The following is an 18,677-nucleotide window of genomic DNA, read 5'->3' on the forward strand; positions in this document are numbered from 1 at the left end:
TTTCTGAATAACACAAAACCTAACCTAATTGCCTTTTTGAACTTGATTGGTCAAGTCGAACGAAAAACCGTGCACTTACTGCTAGACCGCATGCCTGCCCTAGGTAAATGGCACATGCATTGACTTTGAAGACGGTAAGAAGTCAAAAATGCTAAGCAAATGGAACCAAACACAAGAATGTCAAACCTCGCACTTGTTCTCCCTAGAAAATCTTGTTTTGCTTCTGTAACAAACTTTGTATGACATTCGTGGTGGTTGGCTTTATCTACTCCCTCCGTCCCATAATATAAGAGCGTTTTTGACACTACACTAGTGTAAAAAATGCTCTTATATTCTGGGACGGAGGGAGTATTAATTAAGCGGGGCGAAAATATGTTTCATGGCGTTCAATATGAACTTAAAAATGGAGGCAACATAAAACTAAAAACATTGCGATTTGGAGATAGTAGACGGCTGCAGTAGCACATGGTATAAACTATAAACTCATAAACTAAACTATTGCTTGGGTTCCATGCTGCGCGTCCGGCGCCTCGACACGAAGTAGCGCACCACCAGAGTGACAATGGCGGCTGTGGCTGCCACGGACCCGAGCACCGCGATGAGTATCACCCACCATGACGTTCTCTTCTCTCCGCCGGCGTCTAACCTGTCCACCGTCAGGTCCCAGTCACGGACACCGAGGAAGACATAGCGGACCGTGGCGGCGAAGAACCCAACCATCGCGGTCTGTGTGGTGCGCCGGCCGGCGATAGAGAGCCTCGCGTCGATGAGGGCTCCGGACGGCCTCAGCTCCCCGCTGGCCGCGACGTACACGCGCAGGAGGTGCGCGGCGGCGTCGTACTGGACCCACACGGCCACGGCGCGGTTGCCCTTGGGCGTGACGGTGACGTTGAGGCCGACGTCCGGGGACTCCGGCTCGTACGACCGCACCGCGCCCACCTCAACCGCGGCGAGGCCATCGTCCGTGGCGTTGGTGTCCGGCACGGCGGCGGCCGAGCCGTTGTCGCCGCGGAGGCCCGTCCGGCTGTTGAACAGCGGGAACCGGTCGAGGAGAAGCACGAAGGAGACGGGGGTGGCGGAGCTCTCCACCGTGAAGCTCGTGTTGAAGGACGCCTCGCGCGCAGGCGGCAGCCCACCGCCGGCGCCCGCGCGCCAGACGTCGACCGTGTCGGGGAGGAGCAGGAAGCCCTCGGACACGTTGATGCTGGCCGCGGTGGAGTCGGCCTCGGGCTGGAAGAGCAGCGCCGCCGGCCCGACCACGAACGTGTTCGTGGCGGCAACCAGGCTGGCCGTCGTGGTGGCGTTGAAGACGGGGAAACTGTAGGACTCGACGCCTGCCTTCGCCGACATGGCCTTCGCCGCCATGCAGAGCAGCAGTACTAGAGCTAGACCCGCGAGCTTACGAGAAGACGCCATTAGCTATGTTGAATTGTTGATTGATAAGTACGTGCGTGATTGGGTATTAGCCGGATACAAACATTTGTCACGAGATTCGGAGGGGTTTTGTAGGCTGACAAAGCAGAGAAAATGAATGACAGGGTGTGCTGGTCAAACATGGAGAGGAAACGTCGACGAGTTTTACTGCATGCGTGCCGTTGTGGACTAAAAAACCGCAAACTTTACTATAGCTAGGATTAGTACTAGCAACTTATATTAACATAAAAATGGATTAGGAGCGTACCTAGTGGAACCCGGCCAGATGCTGGAAGTCGTATGGAAAAGGTAGCACTTGCTAATTAGCAAGTGTCACGTGATCAAATAATTAATAATAAACGAGATTTTTTAGTGCAACAATAAACGAGATTAGTTGCTTCATTCTCTTGGTCATTTATTTGACTACTAGTGGCCTTTGTTTCTACTCCACATGTACAAGGAATTCCACGAGAAATCAACATTGGCCATGGCGCAGAACCCACCGGGAGCACGTCGGTGTCATCCTTGGCGCCGTCCTCGATTAGCACGCCCGGCCAAAATAAGCCAATGCACGACAGCCTAGGTTTTTTTTTTTTTGAGGCAAGCACGGCAGCCTAGGTGCCGCCCTCCGTCGCTGCTCGTCGTAGGGCCCGCAACCGGGCCGCGTCCGATAGTAACTCCGGACACAGTAGATATTCAAAGATGTACTCTCTTCGTAAAGAACTATATAAACGTTTAGATCACTATTTTAATGTTCTAAACATTTTTATATTACTTTACGGACGAAGTAGCAAATAACATTAGGAAAGTTGTGGTGGAGCTCAAGCTCCATGGCACTTGTTTTACTATTTATGATTAAAAATTATGTTTTAAGATTTTGAAAATTTAGAAAAATACAAATCAACGTAGAAATACTACATCTATATAAAATTTCATGATGAAATAAGCCTTGGTGTTAGCTGCACAAAAAAAATGATGGACTTTTTTTAGTGAATAGTGCATATGTGGTAGAAGTACATGATTTTGTTTTGTCCAGCTCACACCAAAGTGTATTCCATCATGAAAATTTACATAGATTAGGTTCATGTGTATATTTTTCAGAATTTGTCGATAGATGAGAACTTTCTTAGCTTTTGCCCCCCCCCCACCAAAATAATAATAATAATAATAATAATAATAATAATAATAATAATAATAATAGTATTTTACGTTGCCCCCCACCCCCAGCAGATGTTGTCTAGCTCCGCCACTGGCCCCGAGCTCCAAAAAAAACTAGAAGATTGGTCGTGTACACGTTGTAAATCATTCAAAGAAGCCAACAATCCTGGTTTGATTGGCATCATTGCTAGCTATCGGCTTGAGCTACATCACCAGTAGCAATGGTGCGGTCTTCTTATTACTTCCGGGAGACGCAAACACAATCAAAATGTATGATGGAAGAAAATGAGGGTCATATGCATAGGATCAGAACGCAGAAAAACATTCCTCTCGATGTTTACATTGCGCGAGATCTTTTTCATTTTTGTGGAAGAAAAGAAACATAACAATTTGTTGAAAAAAATGATATGACATCCCCTTCAGCGCCGGTTACTTCTATCGGAGACGAGGTGCGTTTCCTTTGGGAGGAGTGAGGATTGTCGCCGTACACAGCACCCATCGGGTGGAAACACAACGCACGCACGAGGCTCCATTCATTGTTAAGGGCTTGTATTGTTGTTTTGGAGTATTGAATTAACAGTACAGAATACAAGGGATTCACAGTGAGTTTGTAAGATTAGATGGGAATACATAGCTATCTGCTCCCTTTGTAAACTATTATAAACGCTTTACAATAGTTTACAGAGGTAGTATATTGTAAAAAAGTTCCTCTAACTTAGTGCAACATGAGAGACCTGCATTCATTCTAAGAAAAATATTTTAAATGTCAAGATTACCCAGTTTATAACTCTGTTTTTTAGCAGTATGCCCACAATTAAAAATATGCTATCCATTAGTTATTTTGGCTGGAGTAATAATCATCATGTATTTGAAAAGTGTTCATCACATATTTGAAAAATAATCATCGTACTAAAATGTATCTGTGTATGCAAAATATAAAGTATTATAATTAAAAAGGAAAAATCATATGTATTTAAAAAAATCAAGTATACACATTCGAATATGTTTATAAAATTATAAGTGAATTAAAAAAAGGAGAAAATAAAAAAAGAAAAGTCAGAGAAAAAGAAAACCATGAAAAATAATACCTGAAAGTAACCTAACCTGGACAGAAAGCCCACGAAGAAGATAAGGGTAGGCCGTGAAAACCAGTGACGGCCCTCTGTCGATCTACACACATGCCAGTGAGCGTGGAATAGAAGAGAGCTCCTGTCTGACGCTCGTTAGCGTCAGGCAGAGTAGCTTTCGCTGAAGGTAGATACAGATGGGCCAGCCCATTTAAAGGTCAGTAGCTCGAGCGCGTAAAAAAAACGCCAAAAATACCCTGCGCCAGAGAGAGATCGAACACAGGACATCCCGCTCGGGAATTTATTAATAACCAAACCAATCGAGCTGATAAGTTGTGCTGGTTTGCAAGCAGCGCAAGATCTTAAAGTACACGATAACTTTTGAAAATTTTCGAACAATTCAAGAAAATCGAGAACAAAAAATTGAAAATTCTGAACAAAATTTGACAAACGCGAAACCCTTTTTCAAACCATGAACAATTTTGAAATTTTTAAAAACTTTTCAAACGTGAATAATCATTAAAAAGTTGAACAAAAATTTCGAAATTCCAAAAATATGAACAATTTTTAAAAAATACATTGAACATTTTTGCATTATACGTTGAAATTTTTTAAATACATACTGAACATTTTTGTAATATACATCGAACAAAATTTTAAAAATACATTGAACATTTCTATAATGTACGTTGAACAAATTTTGAATTGTGAACAAAATTTAAAAAACATAATTTTTTTATGAAATCATGAAGAAAACACGAAATTTTAAACTTTTTTGAAACAACGGACGAAAATAAAAACAAAAAAGGATAAAATAAGAAGAGGTATAAAAAAGAAACAGAATAAATAAACTGAATAAGAAAAGAATATAGAAACAGGAAGACCAGAAAACCGGCAAAAGAGAAAAAAAAGAAACCGGTTGAACCTTCTAGAAGGTTCCCAAAACCGGTTTGCCTGGGACTGCATTAACTAGCGAAGTGGGCCGGCCCATAGCGCGCAGCTACTCCGGCGCTTCAGCGAAGCCACGTCTCCCGAAATCACTAATTGAGGAGCGCTCCCCGCGCGCCAAGTGTCACGCGTGGAGCGCTTGTGAGACTTTTTCGAGGCCCTCCGCGCGCGACACTTGTCGCGCGCACGGTTTCTCTCGTGATTTCCGGTTTCCGGTTTCACTTTCTGGTTTTCCCTTTTTTCACTTTAGTCCTTATACTTTTAATGTTTTGTAATACCTTTTGATCTGTTTTGAGATATGTTTCTCTCTCGTGTGGGCGAACCGTCGTCGCGCACTGTTCTTTCTTTGCCGTCGTCTCCGCCCGTTGCGGCCGCCGCTCTTGTCGCGTGGTTACGGCGGCCCCTGTCCCGGCCGCCGCACTTGTTGGCTGCTCTTACGGCGGTCCTTCTTCAGCGTCGACCGCGCTTCCCCGTTCGCGATATCGTCGTTCCCTACCGGTTGCCTTCGTGGGTTCCCTGTTTCCCTTTCTCGTTTCTCTTTTTGTTCCCATTATATTTCCGGGATATGGAGATTTATGGGGTAGTTACGGGTTGGGACTACCAACACTATCAGATGTCAAGTTTCAACTGGGTTTTGTGGGATTAGTTCTTGATAATCATTGTGTTCCTTGCAGTTATGGCTTGTCCTTTTTGCCGTATGCCTGGTGGCCCGTGTTCTTCTGTTGATTCTTCTGTAGATGGGTTCAGTGTGGTCCTGGATCGGCGTTGTTGGAGGCGTGTTGTAAGAAAATCATTTTATAATTGTTCAATTTTTGGCACACACGCTTATTTCTTTTGGTGCTGCCCATGCTGTTTAGGTTTTGATTATTATCCTTGTTTTGATTTGTTGTGTAGTATGTTTCATGCAGTGTTAGAGCTCATCTTGCTCGTTACATCGAGGAGTGTAGGGCTTTAGCCATAAGGAGGGGTGACGAAGATACTGATCTTGCTCTTCAGTGCAATGAGGGTTATTTGTATGGTGTTCTGTTTAGTCATGGTCGGGTGAGGAGCAAATTCCATGGTCCTTCCAGGGAACGATTGGTCAGTGATTATGGTGTTCGTCCTCGTGATATAATGACCATTAGGCTTGAACATTATGGAACGTGGATTGGTATTGATTTTTATCGTGTTGGTCGTGGAGATGCGTTGTCTCCTTTACCGTCTGTTGGTAAGGTTTATTTTTAAGGAAGTTTTTATCTTGTTTTATTTTACATTTTGATTTTTCTGTTCCCTTGAGCCTGTGTAATTATATTTTGTAGCTCTACATGGCTTGAGCGACTCCGAGAAGGAACTTGTTGGGAGTTGTTATTACACCCATGGTGTTTTTCTTAATTATCAGCAGATGTATTTCATGAGGTGTCAACTATTTGATGATGAGTACACACCATGTTGTCCTTTTGTTCACAGGATTGATTCCATGAATGTTAATGGTCATCATATGGTCAGATTTTTTTCCATTGTTTTTTCTTTGTTTCTGTTTATTTATTTATTTTTATTACCTGTTCTATTTGTAGTTTTGAATTTTTATTCTATTTGTGATAGCTTGATGTTTTTTGTTAGGTTATTCCTGGTATTGTTGTGAGGAGTTTGAAGGAGTTTGTGACTTTTCCTAGGACTGGCGTTTTAACTCTTGAAGTTACTCTAGAATCTGGTCATGATGATATATGTGTGAGCACTCCTTGCTCCTACTTCATTGGTTTGGGTAATAGAATGGTGTTCAAACAGGAAGGTTTCAGTGATTTTCTCCAGGCATCGTCTATTGAAGTAAACAGCTTGGTGCTGATAACTTTCAAAGAGCGTGTTGGGAGGCTTGTTGTTATCTTCAATCTTCTGCCGCAGTGATGTTAGTTATAGCCTTTGAACATAATGGATTTTGTTTAAAAATCTATGCTGCGGTTTAATGTTATTTAGATATATGAGATGACATGAACCTAACTGTTCATTGCTGTTGTTTGTTTGTAAAAGAGGCATGGCTTTTCATCTCTTTTAAAGATGTTTTTTGGACGGATGTTCTTTAATTGTGGTCATAGTTATAAATACAGTAGAGGCACGTGTGTTGTTTACTCTGAGGCATGGCTGGTGCCTCTCTTTTATGTGAGAGGCACCTGGATTCAGCAAACGGAGGCACGGAATTGAAATCGGAACAGGCACGGTTGTGTGGAGGCACGTGTATAGTGAGAGGAGCGTGTGTGCAGCACTAAAGTTGGACGGGCCATCATTCGTGCGGAGCACGTAGAGTTACTGTGGGTTTTATGTGAGGCACGTGGATTGAGCAAACGGAGGCATGGAATTGCAGTCAGTACAAGTACGGTTGTTTGGAACACAAGCGATGACGCGTGTTCAGCACCAAAGTTATACTGAGAGGAACGTGTGTGCAGCACCAAAGTTACACGGGCGATGACGCGTGCCGAACACGTAGAGATACTGTGGGTTTCATGCGAGAGGCACGTGTGTGTGTAGCACGTAGAGTTACAGTGGGTTTCATGTGAGGCACGTGGATTGAGCAAATGGAGGCACGGAATTCAAGTCAGTACAGGCACGGTTGTGCGGAGGCACGGGTATACTGAGAGGAGCCCGTGTGCAGCACCAAAGTTGCACGGGCGATCACGCGCGCGGAGCACGTAGAGTTACTGTGGGTTTCATGTGAGGCACGTCGATCGAGCAAACGGAGGCACCGAAGTGCAGCCAGTACACGCACGGTTGTGTGGATGCACAGTTTTGAACCCTTTTGCTGCTGTCAAGTGTCTAGAGGCACGGATGTATGGCAGCAGAGGCATCGGTCGGAAATATTTGATTAGAGAGGCTCAGTTGTGGATGCACAGGTGTGAAGTCTATAGGGTCACGGGTGCGTGGCACCAGAGGCATGGGTTGAGTTGACATTTAGAGAGTCATGGTTGTACATAGGTCAGTTGCACACGGTAGTGTAGTTTTGTGGCATCATGAAGAACTGATGTACGGAGAGGAACCTGTGTGCAATGGCAAGGATGTTGTGAATGGACGGAGCGGTGTTTGATGTGAAATGGTTGTGTTGTGTGATTTTAATTTTTTTCCAATGTGGTCAAAGTAACAAAGTTCTTGTCCCTTGCGTTTGTGTACCGAATGTTCTTCTGCAATATTTATGAATTGTTCATGCCAATGTTGAATAAGCATTCTACTGAAAGTTTACAACGGTACCATCACATATTCTTGTAAATGCACGATGCATCTTGTAAAGGTTGAGTATGAAAATTATAATACAATATTGTGCAACATCTCTCTCGTTCTATAGTCATGGACAATATATGCTTGCTCAATACTGGGACATAACTTACTAATTGCATTTAGACACGCACACCACTGTGTTCAAAGTTCAGACGTAAAATAGTAATACAATACAGACAACATCTTTGAGCAACAACAAACATATTTACAACATGGGTTCATTCAATCAAAATTATCATAATTGTTGTGCCACGCACCCGATCCCTCGATCACGGCAGATCAATCAATCACGACACGATCCTACTAGTTTAATGTAGACATCCATTTTCTCGCAATTTACCAACCACTGTTTCCCTTCCGGCGCTTCCAGCCGCTGGAAGATCCCTCGTCTTTGTTCTTACGTGGGCGGAGTCTTTCTTTCACTGGTTGTTGGTGGAGGTGACGTAGCCCGTTCTTGATGATTAGGATTCTACGGTACAACTCGTAGCTAACATACCCGTCCTTTGCCGCGTACTCAAGGTGTATCGGGGAAAGTGGCTTCCACTCCCAGAACTGGTGCTTCTCCTTTGGGAATGATTTCTTCATGTTCTTGTATAAGGGGTCGATGATGGCCACTGCAAGGTCAGCCATGGAGTCCCTTTCTCCACCACCCTTGATGCAGAATAGCCTCTGGATGTCGACGTGGTGCTCGTCTGGAATTTTGATCCATGCACGGGCAAGCATGGTCTTGTCGTTCCTGGTGTCGACGCTAGTGAAGGTTACCGCTTTCCGTTGCAGGAAGTCAACTAATGCCTGGGAGCGCTCGGACCTGCAGTAGTGGTATACAAGGACATGCTCGCGCATGGCAAGTTGGACAACGGAGATCCCTTGTCGTATGTAACTGCTCTTACGTGTGTACTCAAGGTCGAGGCCGACGAACTTGTTCTTCTCCTCCTTTAGCCATTCCTCGTACTTTTTGATGATCCGCTCCACGGTCCTTGGGTCGTTGGTGTACACCACCTCCAGCACGGTTGTACCGTGGGTAGTGATGTGCTCAGTGAATGTTGTTAGTTTCCCGTCATCCATGGCTGGAGGTGTGCGGTGGTGAACTGCGGCCGGCGAGAAACTTTCGAGGAAGAGGATGCAAATGGAGTCGGAAAAGTGAAAGGGATGTTTTGTCGTGCAAAAAAGGAAACCGCCAAAGAGCAGTTGCTAGTCACGCGGCGGTTCCAGGCGTAGATTTTCGGAAACAGGGGTTTGTTTTATCTGTTTTTTAAAGATTTTCACTTATCTTGTTCATTGAATTTTTTTTATTTGTTGCGTGCTGCGTGCGTGATCCATATGTGCGTATTCCATTTTTGGCTGTGAAAGTAGTCGTGTAAACGGTAGAACACTCAGCAGATGCATTGTCGTGCCTTTGTTGTGAAAACGTTTTTTTCAATTAATAATCTTCCTTGCTTAGGGGGGCACTGTTGTTATGTTATTCGGTGCACAAATGTGTGTTTATGAAAAGTTGAAGTAAATATACTTTGGACTTGAAAGCGGAGTGCTGTTTGGTTTTTAATTGAGATATGTTTCACTAGATGGTTTGAATAAGTTTGATGATGTGGCATTGCTATAGGTTTTGAATCAAAAACTGATTCTTGTTTCGTTTGATTTTTGAAAATGATTCTTTTTGTTTTTTGGTTTTTTGAATTGTGAACTCTTCAAAGGATAAGAACTACATTTTTTCGAATGAATCATTCCGATAGTTCAAACAGCATTTTTTGCAAAGGATCATACCGATGGTTGAAACAACAAGTTGAGGGTCCGTATGAGCTACATAAGTTGCAAAAGATCGTTCCGATAGTTCAAGCAAGCACATGGTCCATAATAGTTACATTACTCTACCATCCTAACTAGCAAACTTATAGTAACCAGTGTTTTGCTCCTGGAGGCATCATCATGAAACGAGCGTTGAACATCCTAGGAGATACACTGTTTGCTTCCATTTTAGGTGCTGGTTCCGACAGAATCTACATTATGCGCTGAATGATGATGGACACATAACGGTCATGATGCTCTTTGAAAGTGATTAGAACAACGTTATTTTCAAGAAAGGATGCAGCTGATATGAAGTCTCTGAAAGAAGACTTTTCTATTACCATCCTGCCGTCGTTTTTTGAGATGTAGTACGACAAAGGAGTGATGACATGGGTAGGTTCATCAGGAGCTTCAAGGGTCACCCTGCCATTGGTTGGCATGTCCACCCATCTCTTCAGTGTCGAGACACAACACTCCTCGGGATTTTCTAGAAGAAATCGAATTAGATAGAAATTAAAACCGTTGATTTGTCACTTGGACAATAAATAAAAGAATGGCTGAATACGGTGAGTGCGCAAACATTAAGAAATTCCATATTGAAACTAATATAATTCCTGGCATGTTCAGGTTTGTGTGTAAACAGATAAAACAACATATTAAGAGAACAACAAAAGTTTTGTTGTTTTAGGTTTGAATAAATAGGTTCTTTATAATTTTACATATAAGCATTATTACGTCAGTATTGTTTATATTACATATGAGCAAATACGTTTGGTATTTTAACAAGGACAGATGTAACCAACCATGACGCAGTCTTTGGTGTTAGTGGGACTCAAGATGTGTACAAATGGACGACAACAGATGAAAGTATCCCCGAAAAGGCGTTGTAGAAAGAATCGTGTCTGGTCATAGGTAAGCTCAATATCCTTAGAGTAGACATAGCAGTGAACATGGTCGAAATCTTCAGAAGAAAGATCGTCGAGAGCTAGAAAAAGAAAAATATTTTAAAGTTAGATAAAGTTATATCCAACACGGGGTTAATATTATTCGGTTCGATGCATGTATATAAAAATACAGCAAAAGAAGATAAGTTTGTAATATAAAAATATAGCGAAATAAGATAAGTTTGTAATATTAAATACCTACCAACGTGGGATAATGGAAGCAGCCTTTTGTCATCCCGATATGTTTGTATTTTGAGATTGAGACCCTCGTCTGGTAGTTCAAATTCTATGCGGTCTCCAGCACGAAGTTCATAATCATCCGCAAAGGTGTTCCACTCACCACCGCAGAACTTTGTGTAGTTCGCCCTATGCTTAAACAAAGCATTATAAGACCTTCCTTCATATGTAAGAAGGGCTGGCTCTATTTGCTCTTTACGCAATTTTCTTGCTTCTTTCTTCCGCTCGTCAATGTATTCGGCGTGAAAAGCTCTGACATTACAAGGTACATACTGGAAAAAATAGTACAAATAACAACATGTAAGTATAAATTTGAACTTGCGTATTATTAATGTTAAAAGTTTTCTAAAATTTGATATGAATTTTTGATAAGAATTACAGATTTTTGGCATATGTTGACTAATTTTAATTAGAACTGAAGATGCACTATAGTAATCAAGGTATGGGCAGGCAAACTAATGGAAAATGAAAACACAAGACAGGTGCGAAGAAGTGACAGCAGCGGAACCTAGTGTAGGTGCAAGGGGGTTTGACTAACAGCGACGATTTCTACTGTGTTGTAAGCAACTAATACGTTAGTAATGCTTACTAACCATGCGGCTCCAGCAATTTTCATCAAGAATAACCTCAAAGTGCTGGAGAACTTGAGGGTGTGGTTCGCAAGGGCCGCCTGGTTGGCGGCAGGTAGGGCAAATCATACCTAAATAATTCAGAACAACTATGTTAAGAAAACAAGAATATCATAACAATTTAAAACAAGCTTCAACGTTGAAGGTAGACAACGACTAGCTTCAGCTACGTTAGCCGTATTAAAAGTATCCGTACAAAGGCAGACAACAACTACAAATTTACCAGAAATCTTCTCATCTGGTCCTTCCAGAAAAGCAGTATGTCAGAGTTTAGATCACTGTTTAGATTTCAAATGGTTTTTTTATTGCTTTAAAGAATGAAGTCATTGTACCGGATCTGATGCTTCAATAACTATCAAATGAAAAACCTAAACATAAAATAGTAATAATTTAAATATCTTTTTCAAATCGTAGATACGGATCGGAGCATGCTGCTTACGCATGTGCTTTTTACCTGGGAGAGAAGAAGAACGGGCGTCGACGAACGGAGATTGGGGTATGGGAAGCTTAGGGCAAGTACCCACGGCCAACAAATCTACGAGAGAAGCACGGCTTAGAAGTTAATCGAGAGACCCAATAAAAACTCTACAATAACTTGTTTGAAATGAGACTGTGTGCGAGGAAGAAGCTCGAACCCTAGAAGTAGGCGGACAGATAAGCCAGATGGGTTGTGATGGGAAGCTTAGGGCAAGCACCCACGGGCAGCAATCTACGAGAGAAGCGCGGCTTAGAAATTAATCGAGAGACCCAATAAAAACTCTACAATAACTTGTTTGAAATCAGATTGTGTGCGAGGAAGAAGCACGAACCCTAGGCTAGAAGCAGGGGACGGAGAAGGCAAGTGAGTTGTGATGTGGCCGAGGGAGTCGGAGCTTATTTAAATATAAAGCAGTCTTGAGAGAGCAAGAGTAGTAATGAGTGCTTCTTCTTTTATTTTTTATCCTGCGAAATGGAATGAATGTTGGTTTGTGGATGGTGTGCGTGCATTCCGAGGTGTTATGGGGACGCGAGACGTTTGACTCGTCGAGCTGCCTCTCACTATAGTTGTACAGCTGTGCTGCTTCCCAGTGGAGTCTTCTACGTGCCTATCCTGCCTCGCATACTTTTTGTGAGGCACGGTTATACATGCTGAAAAGCATACTCGTGCTTCTGTGTTTTATTTTTTTAATCACATGTTTAGTCAGATATGGTTGGGTGTGTCTTTAGGAGAGGATCGGTGATGATGTTACTTGATGCACGGTCGTTGTAACAGGAGAGGCATGGTCGTTATGTCGGGGGATGCAAATTGACGGGAGGCATGATGGTTCCTAATGATAGGCACGTTTGCATCTGAAACGAGTCACGGTTGACTCTGGTATTGCAATTTTTTTTGAGGCAGTTGTTGACCCAGGGGAGCCACTATTTTTATGTACGCTGGCTTCAGGCGGGAATATGTATGATAGCCCACGGTTATATGTATGTCAGAAGCATGGACGTGCTTTTGTTTTGGCAATGTTTTTGGTGGTACGCAGACATGGTCCGTTGATGTCACTGAGGTTTGTCTTTAACCAAAGTGGAGACACGCGTGTGGCTTTTGTTCTGGCCGAACCATGCTTCTATTTTTGTTCACTCCCAGTGTAGTATTTGTACGACAGGGTCATCTCGTTTGCCTCTTTGCATTGTTCTCTCGGTCAAAAGATGTGCTGGTGACCGATGGGATGGCTATGTATTGTTAGTATTTATTGTGCTAGATACCGTGCTAGAGTTAATCTAGAGGCTCCTCGATTACAGCGTGGCAGTCGTGACTTTTGAAGTGCATCGTTTCACGAGCTGCAGAAGCACAATCGTCCATTCACCGTTTCCGGTGCAATTAAATGGGCGCATGGTAAATGAGTCGTCTTTGCCCAAGGTTAAGTAGTGGTCTATTCCTATAGATTATCGCGTCTTATTCTCTCCAGAGAAGTGCCGGTAGATCCCGTCATCCTCGCCTCGTACGAGAAGCACAGTCAAACTCCATTGTCGTCTCACCATCGCTTCCATGGACGACTTCAGGAACACTACTGAGCGTCTCTTTATAGATGCCGATGGTAATACCAAGCTCGAGGTGTTGTACACCAATGAGCCCTACAAGGTGGAGGAGATTCTTACCCTCTATGAGGAATGGCTGCGTGAGGACAGGTACAAGTTTGTTGGTCTTGATCTAGAGTACACACGAGAGGATCATTTTGATCGTAGTAGAAAAGTCGCTGTCATGCAACTGGCGATGCGCAAGCATGTTCTTGTCTATCACTTGTGCAAGGCCAGGACGGAGTGCGCTGCTCTAAAGGATTTCCTTCGGAACAAAGGTATAATTTTCGCTAGTGTCAACGTCAGGAATGATAGGGATGTTCTCGCAAACAGTTTCCTCAAAATCCCAAGAGAGTGTCACATCAATATTCAAGAAGAGCTCATGATCAAAGGATGCAATCTAAGGGATTCCATGGAAGATTTGGCAGGAGCCGTCATAAACAAATCTTACTTGATGAAGTCATCTTTTCCACAAGGTCTGCATGACTACTGGGAATGGAAGCCGCTTTCCCTTGAACACCTGAAATATGCGGCAATTGTAAGTGAACATTTCATTTTTTATGATTTTTTGTCGGTATATTTTTGTTTTACTGCAACAATAGTACTTTTTCCTCTTTACGTATATGTTCATTCTCATCCGCTTTTCGTTTTAGGATGGGTATGTCAGCTACGAGCTCTACCGTCGAGTTCTGTCTATGAAGGACATGATGCATCCTCGTTGTCTTCCCGACCCCAGACGCCGTTGATGCTTCTGAGCAAAACTCCAACTGAGTAGAATGGTCACGGTGGTCTGAGCAGAATGGACTCCTGGAAGACTTTCATTTCTTTTTTTGTATAATTAATGAGTACTTTTAGTTCAAACCTATGGAGTACCGTCTCATGTTATGTGAATTTAAGTTCTTATGTTTTTTCATGTTACAAGTTCATTGTTGATGTTTGCGCGAGTTCATGTACTTTTAGAGAACCTGTTGAAGTGGCGCATATGTATTGTTTAGGAGAAGCGCACTTTGTGTTTGGCTTATATTCAGTGCCGTTTGTTTGTGTTTGTATTGTTGTATTTTACATGTTCACACAAGAGAGGCACGTCTGCTAACGTACGAGGCAACAGTTTAGTTTCTTTTCTTTGTGTGCTTTAGGACCGTGCCTCGAGAATCCGGACATCCGTGTCTGTTCAGGCTTCACTTCCGTGGCTTCTTTCTGTCTATGCATGTACCTCACGTGACACACGCCATGTCTGTACTTGCTGGTTTCACACGGCAGTTCCTCTTGACACTACACAACCGTGCCTTTGCCACCACTCTTTTGTGCATCCAGGTGGTTTGTACCCGTGCCTAGAGAACTACGAGAAGCCGCAATTCTGTGTCTGTATACGCTTTAATTCCGTGTCTCCTGTACGTGCATTTGCGTGTCTCAGGCGTCATGCTGGCTGTGAGGGGACACATATGCATTGTTTGGGAGAAGCGTGTTTTTTGTTTTGGCTTATATTCACCGCTGTTTGTTTGTGTTTGTATTGTTGAGTTTTACACGTTCGCACAAGAGAAGCACGTCTGGTGACGTACGAGGCAACATTTTCAGTTTCCTGTCGTTGTGTTCTTCGGGGCCGTGCCTCTAGAAGCCCGGCATCCGTGTCTGTGGAGGCTTCACTTCCGTGGCTTCTTTTCCGCTATTCATGTACCTCACGTGACACACGCGATGTCTCTATGTGGTGGTGTCACATGGCAGTTTCTCTTCAGACTACGCAACCGTGCCTCGAGAACGCCAATTCCAAAGCCGTACCTATGCGCGAAAAGCCGCAATTCCGTGCCTGCATACGCTTCAGTTCTGTGCCTCCTGTACCTGCATTCGCTTGTCTCAGGAGACACGCTGGCTGTGACTCTACGTGCTTATGGTGCCAGACGCCCGTCCATGAGGGGATGCGGTGGCTGTGACTAGTCGTGCCTGTGCTTCTACACGCCCGTGCCTCTGGACACTTTAAAACTGTGGCTCTTTCACTTCTCCTGTTGATTCGCTGCTTGTATTTGATGTATCTCACGTGATACACGTCATGACTCTATGTGTCTGCGGTGTCACATGGCTGTCCCTCTTGAGGGTTTGCAACCGTGCCTCTCGAACAGAGTGTTCTTACCGATGCCTCTGCCACCTCTCTTTTTTGCATCCAGAGGATTTGTACCTGTGCCTCGAGAATGCCAATTCGAAAACCGTGCTTGTGTGTCGGAGAAGCTGCAATTCCATGTCTGTACGCAGAGGGTGTGTAGCCGTGGCTCGAGAACGTCTATTGCAAGGCTGTATTCGTGCCTTGCCAAGCCGAAGCACGTGCCTGTAGAGGCTAAGTTTTCGTGCCTTTGTTGCCTGCATTCACGTGTTTCCGGCGAGTTGCTGTCTGTATCTCTACATGCCTGTGGTGATACCCGTGCCTGTGGAATAGACACGTATGTGCGTCACGTGCCTGCATACCCGTGCCTGTGGGATAGACACGTATGTGCGTCTTGTGCCTGCATACCCGGGCCTCACGTGAAACCAGCCTTGGCTGGCTGTTCGTTTGCTTCATTGGATTCTTCCGTCGGTGGTCTTTGTTCAAAGGAGGAATTGATGACTGATGTGCCGGCTGTTCGATGTGACTATTCAGCGTGTTAGTTACCGTAAAATAAAGTTAGAGGCTCCTCGATTTCTCCACGGCATCAAATATTTGTGCACAGCCGTGACTTTACGAAGTGCATGGTTTCATGAGCTTCGGAAGCACATCCGTCTATTCGCTGTTCCTAGTTCACACGTTAATGCGCATTGTAACTCAAACGTCCCTCGCCAAGGTTAAATACTGGCCGTGTTTGCGAGGTCTCCACGTCGTATTGTAGCCACAGAACATCAGGCAGTTCCCATCCTCCTCCCCACTCCTCACCACTTCCCAACCTTGTCGCAGGGTCTCAGGAATACCCATTGGCACCTTGCTGCTCGCTGCCATGGACGACTTTTTGAACACCACCGAGTACCATGTGATAGTTGCCGATGGTAACACGAAGCTCGACGTGTGGTACACCAACGAGCCTGGCAAAGTGGAGGAGATCATTGCCTTGTATGAGGATTGGTTGCGCGAGGAGAAGCACAAGTTTGTTGGTCTTGGCATGGAGTTCACACGAAAGGATTGTTACGGACGTAGGAAAGTCGCCGTCATGCAACTGGCTATGCGGAATCTTGTTTTGGTCTATCACTTCTGCAGGGCCAGGACGGAGTGCCCTGCCCTGAAGGATTTCCTTGAGAATAGAGGTATAACTTTCTCTAGTGTGGGGGTCAGGAATATTAGAGATGCTCTTTTTCAAGATTTCCTCAGAATTCCAGAAGGGTACCACATCGACATCCAAGAGAAGTTTATGATCAAAGGCGGCCAAGAAAGGGACTCCATGGAGGACTTAGCAGGAGCCATCATTGACGAATCTTATTCGAAGCTGGAGTCATCTTTTCCAGAACTTCTTCGTCACTACTGGGATTGGAAGCCACTTACTTTTGATCACCTGAAATATGGAGCTACTGTAATTGAAGATTTCATTTTCGTTAGTTTCTGCCTTTGTTGCTAGAACGGTACTGGTTTTTTGTATATTCATGTTTTCATTTGCTTTTCCTTTAGGAAGGGTATGTGAGCTATGAGCTGTACCGCCGGTTTCTGTCGATGAGGGACATCCTGCATCGTCACTGTCTTCCTGATCTCAGATGGTGAGGACGTTTCTGAGGAGTAGTCCTGGTGGAAGTGCTGGCAAGATGGATTGTGTGATGAATTGGTTATTTTATAGTTATTGTATGGGGTAATATTACATAGACTGATGAATTTGTAATTGTGGTGGTTTCATTTTGAACCGGATGGAGTTGACTAGTTTGGAAAAGTTTATTTTCGTGATCATCTAAGTTTTTCTTGATTGGGTGCCTTCAAGAATATTTTGCTCTATGATTTTTTGCTACGAGTTGGTATAAGATGAGATGTATTAAGGGGAGCACTCAGATGTGCACTTTCGTGATTCTAGGCAGCGCACAGTCGTCTGTTCAGGGAGACATTGTTTTTGTTTTAGGCAAGGCATGCTCTGGTGTTATTAGTTTGCTAGCTGCTTCAGTTCTTCTCTCAATATCACCACACTGACAGGTAGGGGCTTTACTTTTGCTTTGTGTTTGTACTGTGTTCGGCATGGTTGTTTTTATATTGAATATAAGGTTGTGGTTGTGTGTTTGAAATGTTTTTATGTAGAGCTTGAGTGTGTTTAAGATTCTTCAGATTTTCTCACTGTGCTGTCTGTTTCAATATATGTTGTCTGTTTTAGGGACGGTAATCCAGTGTGATACTTGCTGTGGGAGTATTGTGTTATCGACGGTTGCGTTTCTGTGTTTCAATTATTGTGGTGGTACTTTTATTTTGAAAGGCATGGCCGTGAAGGCATTGGATGCATTGTCGTATGTTTGGCAGAGGCGTTATCCTTCCTTTGGGTATTAAATTCGGAGAGGCACTGCGTTATGTTAGTTTGAGTCACTATCATGGTTGTATGTTCTGTAATATTTCTAGTTAGTCTACTAGTGAAGTCACGTCTGTCTAGTTAGTGGAGGCATGTCCTATGTTATGTTGAGTCAGAGTTCTGTCTGTTGTTCGCAAATGCTTTCTCTTACACGTTCGCTCGGAGAGGCATGTCTACGATGTTATTCAAAGGCACGGTCGTGCCTTTCTTTCGAAACGTTTGCTTTCACTTATTTGCTGAGGGAGACTCATCGTTGAAACTTGCGAGGTCACGAACCTTTTACAGTTGAAGTCACGGTCGTTCTTCTGTTTTGGTATTTTTTCAGTTTAGTTGTCTATCACAGAGGATGGTTCTTCTTTCGTTAACTTGAGCCACGGTCGTGCTTCCATGACTCATTGGCTTGGAGAGGAACCAGTGTTAAGCTATCAAGAGGGGACGGTCCTGTGTTAACTGGTGGCGCACTTGTGTGTGTCAGCTTAGTTGTCCGTGGTAAGAGATGCACGTTATACGTGGACAAGAGGCACGACAGTGCCTCTATGACCCGCATTACTGGAGGTGAGTCATTTAGCAACATTACTGGAGGTGAGTCATTTAGCTCCTTCGTCAGATGCTGTGATGCAGTTGACTCCTCTGTGTTGCAGCTATTTTTGTGTAGGTCCAAGATATCTCATATGGATCCCATTAAACACAGCTGTAGTTTTTCCAAAAGTTATAAACATGATA

General features: G+C 43.8%; 1 protein-coding gene across 1 annotated transcript; it reads right to left on the reverse strand.

Annotated features, from left to right (window-relative positions):
- Positions 1-495: 495 nt before the first annotated feature.
- Positions 496-1,416, reverse strand: LOC123076111 (uncharacterized). The gene has a single exon (XM_044498526.1). It carries the CDS (start codon positions 1,414-1,416, stop codon positions 496-498), a length of 921 nt encoding a protein of 306 aa, XP_044354461.1.
- Positions 1,417-18,677: the final 17,261 nt, after the last annotated feature.

This window comes from Triticum aestivum, chromosome 3D, assembly GCF_018294505.1.
Source record: "Triticum aestivum cultivar Chinese Spring chromosome 3D, IWGSC CS RefSeq v2.1, whole genome shotgun sequence".
NCBI lineage: Eukaryota > Viridiplantae > Streptophyta > Magnoliopsida > Poales > Poaceae > Triticum > Triticum aestivum.